The following is an 8493-nucleotide window of genomic DNA, read 5'->3' as shown; positions in this document are numbered from 1 at the left end:
AATTGGTATTTTGACTGCACTTATCATGATACATTTCTGATTTATTTGCTAGCTTCCTCATCTTAAATTTAAATACTTACCATCTAGTCTGATGAGATTTGTGAAGGGATAATAAATAATACTCCCTCTGTCCCACTAAAAATGGCCTGTATTTTATTTTGGGCCGTCCCACTATAAGTGGCTTGTTTCCATAAATGAAAAATTTAACACTTAATAAAGTGTAGGCCCTACCACCTTTAACCAATTTACACCTTTTCCTTAATTCCCGTGCCGAAAAGTTTTGAGCCACTTATAGTGGGACAGAGGGAGTAATAATCTGTGCGGGCAAGTTATGGTTATGGATTAACTGATTTAAAGTATCTTTATTTATTTCATGAAATGATTTTCAATTGTGTCATCATGAAGATAACTCTTTTTCCTTGTGTGGATATGTTCTCTTCAGTCCGTAAATTCAGAGCTTGTGGTGCAAGTAGAACCAATTGTGGATCCTTATGGTCCTTCTATAGTTGATGAAAATTTGGAGGCTATCATTGTCAGGTCTAGTACATTTTCTCTGCAATATTCTGTTTTCTTTTTTCTGATATATGGAGGCAAATCCACCTGGCTTGTTCCTGGCCCTTGACCTTTCATTTTCTTTAATTAGTTATATTGTTCCACAAGGACCACAACTATAAAATAATTTCAATCCTTCCTAATTTGGTCCATATCCATGCTTAAGTTGTATTCTGTCAGATATGCTTAAGGTTTAAAGGTTTGGAATTCTTCGACGAGCTTTTGAAGCTTTGGTTTTTTTAAAACATGAAGATATTCCACAAAAAAGTTGATGGTTAAAGAACGCGAAAATGAGAATTTCAATTTTCAAGAATTCATGAAACTCAGTAGTTGAATAGGTTAACGTGATAGAAACTAGAGTACTTAGAACTATAGACCAGCAAATGTATGAATTGAATTTTATTAGTACTATTTTCTTTGTGGTGGGCTGGTGGTTATCAATTAGTACTAACAAAATTCTCACCTTTTCTTTTTACCTATGTTATGCAATAGCTAACTCAATTTTTTGTGATACAGTAAGGAAACATATCCCGGAGGACTATCTGTCAATAAGAAGAGGGCTGAGAGAGGTCTTTCACAGCTAAAGGTTTCCGATCCTCTCCTCTCAGCGAGCTATTTTCTTGTCATATACAGTAAAAAAATTTATATTTGTAACTTGTGCAGATTGAGGTTGTCGATTTAGTCCCTGAAGAGTCGACCGGGGAGAAATTGAGTTCCACTGCATTAAGAAGAATGGAAGCTGAGAAGGCGAGGAAGCTTCAGTTAGAAGGTCAGCTTTAGTCCACGGTTTCATGTTCTTATCATTTTCCTTTTTATTCTCTTTATATAAATTCTCAGATGTGCAGAGGTAGTCACTAAATAAATAATAAATCAATACTCAGAAAGGTATTCTTAATATGTTGTGCAATCAAATTCTACAGAGAAAGTCGTTCTCACTAAACTTATAATCTTCATTCAATGTATCAATGCTCTGTTGGAAAATACTCTTAATGTGCCTATTCATAGTTTTAAAACCTTGCATATATATAAATGAAATTTTTTATGTTACAACGACTTTAGCTCAATTTGGGCCAAATTCTGGACTCAGCACGATCTAATTTCAATGTAAATATAAATACCCTTCGCTTCTAAAGTTTTGCCTTTTCTATTATTGAAAATCATAATCCATTGCTGATTCATTGGTCACAATGTTTTGTTTATATAAAAACGAATCGGGAATTCATCGGAGAAAAACCGAGTACAGGTATATTTTATTGAGTCCAAATATCTTGTCGAGGTGATTACTAATCATAATTGTAAAATATTTTGTGAATATTTGTGTTTTCAAAATAAATTATTAAAAAAATAGTTATTATGAAATTTAGAAATTATTGTAATTTAAATTTAACTGAACCTAAATCATAGGTGACCTTTTATGTTATAAAATCAATGAAAATTTTGGGATATTTCAAGGCTATTAATATTTTCTACCAAGTTAATTTACTTATTTCATATCCCATTGAAAAGACACTATACGAAAATTTCTGGCAATAAGGATGAAAATATTCAATCATATATCTTATCCATTATATAAAGTAAACTCCCTTAATTTACAAATTTAATCTTAGTTAAAATGATTTCACAAAAAAAGAAATTTAGAAATTTCAAATTTATTCTACCATCTCCTCATCTTCTTGTTCTTGTATTTGTGTAACACATCTTTTTTATGTGTTTGTATTATTCTTGTACGAATGATTATTTTAGTAACAATTGCTAGTGTCTTTTATATACTTTTATAGTAAAAATGATTCATAATTTGTATGAGAGAGAAAAAAAATGTAGTGAGGGCCAAAAAAGTAGCAAAGCTCTCTTGCCCCCCTGGGTTCCATGGGATTCGTCTGCTTTTTAGTAAAATACTTACTACTGCAAAAGAGACATTATATATATGAGAGAAAAAGTATAGGCATAACATATGAATATATTTCAGCAAGGCTCTCTTGGTCTCCTGGGATCCTCCCCCTGCTGTATTTTTTGAGTTGTATCCCTAAGGTATATACCTTACTATATGTTTTTATTTATTTTATTTACTCATCAAAGAAAAAATATGAAATCCATATTACTATATAATTAACACGATGAAACACTTCAAAAAGTATTTTAATTATGGAAAAAATATGTCTTAGCTTTCTTAGTTGAAATTCCTAATTGTTTGCTAACTTTTAGAATACTTATGTTCTAAATTACTATACTTCGTATTGTGAGAGAAATAATACTCCCTCCGTTCCGTAAGAGTGTATCACATTTTTCATTTTTATTTGTCTTATAACAGAGTATCACTTCCCTTTTGGGACATGATCACACTTTCTCCTTTTAATCACAATCACTCATTTTTACATAACCCATAATCAATTCAACCGCAATCATTCATTTTCACTCAACACTTTATCTACCTACTATTTTCTTAAAACCCGCACCATCCCTTATGTGATATACTCTTACGGGAAGGAGGGAGTATTTCCACTTATTGATTTTAGATTTGTAATTCTCATGTCCTCATGATTACTTGTTTAGATGGTTAGGAAACGCAAAATTTATAGGATGAGCACAACAGTGCCAACACGTGTGCAAGAGTTGGGACGCAAATTCTCTTCGTATCAATGGAAACATAACGAAGGTGTAGAAGAAAACCTTTGGGTCATGTTGAAATTGTGTGATTATTATGTCTCCGAATGAGGGGTGTCTAGTGACTTGGAAGCAATAAACAAAGTCGTAGAAATGATTGATGTTCGACTGAAATACTTTGCCTTGGAGGCTTATGGAGTGAGTTTTGATATATCTGGGTAGTATATCAAACAAAACCTCATTTGAGCGTTACATAAACATTCTCGTTACTAACTTTAAAAAATCATATTTTATGGGAAGAAGGCCGTGGAGGAAAGCCAAGGCTCCAAGGCCGTGGAGGAAACCCTATGACGACGGCTCGTCATAGGGTTTATAAATAATGATTTGAATTTCTTATGCAATATCTAAGTGTGATTTATAAGACTTAAAATTTAATTAATAAAAATAATTAAAGAATATAAATTTTGTAGTTAAAATATTTTGGGTCACGACTCACTATATAACTTAAGTTAGTTACATTTCATCTCAGAAAAAATAGTGATTCAATTTTTCAATATTGTGGAGAAATCACATTATGAATGCATGGAAAACGTTTTTATATTTCTAAAAAATTGATACCAACTCAATTATTGTATTTATAAATATAATAAAAAATAATTTTGAAAGAATAATTTAAACTAAATATTAAAAAATTACAATAATAAGAATTGATATCATGAAAGGCAAAAAAAAAGAGTTAAAAAAATAAATTAAAATAGACTTATTAAGAAAATATGAAAGAGGATTGAGAATTTTTTTAAAATTTTAATTTTAAATAAATATACTCCCTCCGTCCACCAATTCAAGGCCTACTTGCCTTTTTGGAACGTCCACAAAAACAAGGTCTACCTATTTTTGGTAAGTTTTTATTCATTATTTAATCAAAAAAGTCAAAGATTCTTTACAAAAAAGTGAGACCCTTTCTCCACCCAACTAATAAAAATACAATTTTTCTTAAAAAGTGGGACCCTTTCTCCACTCAACTAATAAAAATACACTTTTTCTTAAAACCCGTGTTCTTTCCCCTAGGCCTTTAATTGGTGGACGGAGGGAGAGTAGTTTTTACATTTTAAATCAAATATTTACATAAAATATATCAAATTAAAGCTCTTATTGTGATCTTTAATTTGATATGCATATTAAATATTTTATAATTAGTCAAATTTCACAATTTTAGAAGATAAAAAGATAAAAAAAGTAAATAAATGCAAAAATATTTTTATAAATAAACCTTCAATTTATTATAACTATAAAATTATCACTCAATTTTGAAATCAATTTGAAATTAATTTTAAATTGAAATCTTAACAAGAATAGATTTTAATTCATAATTTTTTTTTTCTTCTTAAATCCTTTTATCCGAAGTCTTTTAATAGTGGGGACCTCTCCTTTACTTTCTTGCTTCAACAACTATGCTAACAGCTATCTAGTCAATTTTGGAGTTAAATTGCTAACTCAAATTCTTTACTTTCTTGCTTCAACAACTATGCTAACAGCTATCTAGTCAATTTTGGAGTTAAAATGTTAAATTGCTAACTCAAATTCAAATTATTTATAGGGACATTTGCAAAAATGCCCACATCCTTATAAAAACTTGTAAAATTGTCCACTTTCATAAACAAAAGTGGGCAATTTTACAAGTTTTTATAAGAAGGGGGCATTTTTACCTATTAACACTTATTTATATCCATCGTAGTGCAAGGAAAAAGAGTTTCTAAATATATATACCCAAACTTTTTTAGCAACCTTTCTTGCAATTTTCAATCCCTAATTTCAATAAAACATCTTTTCGATATGCGTGTCAATTTTTGAGCTATCTATCTATATATTCAAAGGGGTTTGGTGAAATTTAGACTAATCATATTCATATATACCGTGATGTCTTTGTCAAAATAAAGAAATAAATATAGGAAGATGTTTAAATAAGACCTCTTATTAAAATGGAGAATGTAAGAATCACTTATTTGATCATAAATATTTACCGTGGAGATTGAATTCTAAATAAGAAAAAATTCCATTTTTTTTAGTGCAATCAATTTTACAGAATAAAATGTTATACATTTGGTATAATATTTTCATGTTTTCATGAAAAATATGGTGATGGTAAGAACCAACCCATATATATTTTGATGTCAATATTTCACTTTATGTCCTCATTGGATGTAGAGTTGTAAACGAATCAAATATTTTTGTTCGATTCGGTATTCGATTCGAAATTTTGATATTCGTATTCGAAAATATTCGATTCGAATTCGAATATGAATATTCGATTCGATTCGATTAGTATTCAAATACGAATATGAAATTATGATATTCGATTCGATCCGATTCGATATTCGTAGATACCTAATTAAATATTATATTTATATGTGTGTGTATGAGCTAAAATAAATAATGAACTAATTTCCATCCTTATATTATAAAATTTACGGTAGATCCATCTTTTTTTGGATGAATTTAATTTTATATTCACAAATATTCAATTATATATATATATATATATAATTATAATTATGGTATTATATAATAATTGACAATTTTAAAAAGGAAAATGCAAAAAAAAATCATAATATACATGCATTAAAGTCATTATTCATAATTTAAAAAGTAAAACTTCACAATTTATGAAATCAAAATTTAAAATTAAAGTCATTCTTCCACAACAAGTCATAGTTTTTCATTGCGATTGTAAACTGATCAAATAATTCATATTCGATTCGGTATTCGAATTTTGATATTCGTATTCGGTAAATATTCGATTCGAAACATACGTATTCGATTTGGTTAGTATTCAAATACGAATACAAAATCACGATATTCGACACTATTCGATTCGTTTACAACCCTAATTGGATGCATATTCAGTGAATCGAGTTACTTAATTAGTACTACTAATTAAAAGGGATTATGTAATTTTTTTACGAAGTGTCAAATGGAAAAGGAAGAAACTAGGCTGTTTGGCAAAAGATCGAAGGGTGCTGCTACTAGTATTGATGCCGTCACATAAAAAACGATAATTTAAAAGAGCTTAAAATCATAAAAACTAGCGGGACGAGATCTTCTGGTGAAAGGCATTGCGTGGAAAGTTGGTGATGGGGAAAGAATTCGCATTGGGAAAGATTGTTGGATTCCAGACGGGAAAGGAAATTTCAGTACAGCTTGTGTTCAAGACAGATGGAAAGATCTTAAAGTGGGAGAGCTCTTTTCGGAAGCTGAAGTGTCGTGGGATACAAATAAACTTGCGGAAATCATGCCGAGGAAGGAGATTTGGAAGTTTTCTGGCAGTTTGAGGATTAATATGGCTAATCCAGATAGACCTTTTTGGCCAAGCGGAAGATGCAACTCTTATTCGGTTAAGTCGGGATATCTCCTGGCGGTTTCTCTTCGCAGTCGTGAAGAAGCCTCCTCCTCTCATGTTCTAACAGGCCTTTGGAACTGGATATGGGGGCTTGAGGTCATTCCCAAAGTCAAGATCTTCATGTGGAAATGTTTGAGTGGTATTTTCCCGACGACCAGAGCTCTTATGGCGCGCTCTATCGAGGTTGATCCAGTTTGCTTGTAGATGTGGAGAGGAGGTGGAATCTTCGGAGCACGCTTTGCGCGACTGCCCATGGATGGTGTTTTTGTGGGAAATCTCGCCACTCAGGCTACGTCCTCTTAGTGCGGCTGAAATCTGGAATGTTAAAGATTGGTTTGAACAGATTAGGTCGATACCAGATAAGGAGGTTCATGCTACTTTTGCTACTACTGCTTGGGCTTCATGGTATGCTCGAAACCTTTTGCTTTACCAAAACAAGAATCTCACCCACATTGAGTGCTCCATGGTGGCCCAGAAAGCTAAGTGGAAAAGATCGGCTAGCTCTTCATCGATCATTTCTCAACCCAGAAGTATTTCTTGCAGCCGAGACTCGCAGGTTAGGATCCAATGTGACGCTGCTATTGGAGAGGGAGTTGGGATTGGTTTCGGCGCTGCAATGTTTGATGTTGATAATGGTCTGCTGGGAGTGAGGTGGGGTTTCACACCGGGTGTTTTCACGGCAGAGGAGGGTGAAGCTCGGGCCATTCTTGAAAGTTTACAGCTGTGCGAAGAAAAGGGTCGTGGAGATGCTATTCTTGAAACGGACTGTCAAACGCTGTATTGGAAACTCATCAATCGGGAGGAGGATTTATCTACTCTTGGAGACACCCTAAACGAAATCTTCTTGCGAACTGACAGCATGCAGCAGATCAGTTGGAGCTGGACGTCAAGAGCAAATACTTTTGTAGTTGATCGACTTGCTAAGCATGCTCTTTGTCTTCGTTCTCGTTTTACTTCTTCTGATGGTTTTCCCTCTGTTTTGAACTCTTCTGAGTTGGTTGAATGAAGTTCTTGTTTCCTCTCAAAAAAAAAAATACCTTCAAAATCTATGTACTATCATTAATTTGCAGTAGTTGCATGTGCACTTTTGCAAAATGAATTGTAAGTATCAACTATAGCTTCACAAATCAAAATTTTAGTCCGATACTATTAATCAGAGACATCCTTAATTATTTCATTCTCTTAATTAATTAGGACACTAAACGAGTCGAGTCGAGCCGAATACTAGTAGGTTTGAGCTTGACTCATTTAAATATTCGGGTGTTCGAGCTCGGCTCGAGCTCGATTCGAACTTTTATCTTGATGATCGAGCTCGGTTCGTCACCCACTTATCAAGCTCGAGCTCGGCTCGGGTGATGCTCAATAATATCGAATTCGAGCTTCAGCTCGAGCTCAGCTCGTTAGATGTTCGTGTATATGATGTTCAAGCGCGAATTTATTATAATTTAAGAAAATCTTCTTAATTAATATGTTACTCGAGCTCGAGTTCGACTCGTTTAAGGCTAGTGTACTAACTCGATTGAAGGCTCGGCTGAAGGTTCGTGAACAGGCTCGCGAACATGTTCACGAACAATCGAATTCGAACATGTTCACGAACTCAATGAGTTGAGCACTGTCAGACTCGAGCTCGGCTCGTTTATTATCGAATCGAGCTCTGAACGAGCTTTTTTTAAGTCGAATCTCGAATAGCGTGCGAGTAGCTCTGTTCATTTACAACTATATATATATATATGTATATATATAGGAAAGAGTTCAATGGAGAACCCTAAATATTCAAAGAAGAGAGAACAAATCTCAACTGTTGATCTTATCTAATCTAACGGTCATAATTTATTCACGTCATGTTCAACGAATTTTTATATTGAACATATAGGGGGTCGAACCCCAGAACCCCCAAAAATTCAGTATATTTTTATGAACGTTCAACGAAATGACTGATATGT

At 32.9% G+C, this 8493-nt stretch overlaps 1 protein-coding gene across 1 annotated transcript in view; it reads left to right on the top strand.

Annotated features, from left to right (window-relative positions):
* The window catches only part of LOC131010481 (uncharacterized), a 13543-nt gene extending 10179 nt beyond the window's left edge, over positions 1 to 3364 (top strand). Inside the window, exons 4-8 of the mRNA XM_057938020.1 lie at positions 415 to 537; positions 1069 to 1138; positions 1216 to 1321; positions 2519 to 2580; positions 3103 to 3364. Of these exons, the coding sequence (XP_057794003.1) occupies positions 415 to 537; positions 1069 to 1138; positions 1216 to 1321; positions 2519 to 2580; positions 3103 to 3264 (523 nt within the window). The 3' untranslated portion in view covers positions 3265 to 3364. The remainder of the gene's footprint in view (positions 1 to 414; positions 538 to 1068; positions 1139 to 1215; positions 1322 to 2518; positions 2581 to 3102) is intronic.
* The last annotated feature ends 5129 nt before the right edge of the window (positions 3365 to 8493 follow it).

The sequence above is a fragment of the Salvia miltiorrhiza genome, chromosome 1 (assembly GCF_028751815.1).
Source record: "Salvia miltiorrhiza cultivar Shanhuang (shh) chromosome 1, IMPLAD_Smil_shh, whole genome shotgun sequence".
NCBI classification, from domain to species: domain Eukaryota; kingdom Viridiplantae; phylum Streptophyta; class Magnoliopsida; order Lamiales; family Lamiaceae; genus Salvia; species Salvia miltiorrhiza.
The sequence above is the reverse complement of the archived record's forward strand: the minus strand, read 5'-3'. Positions and strand labels throughout refer to the sequence as shown.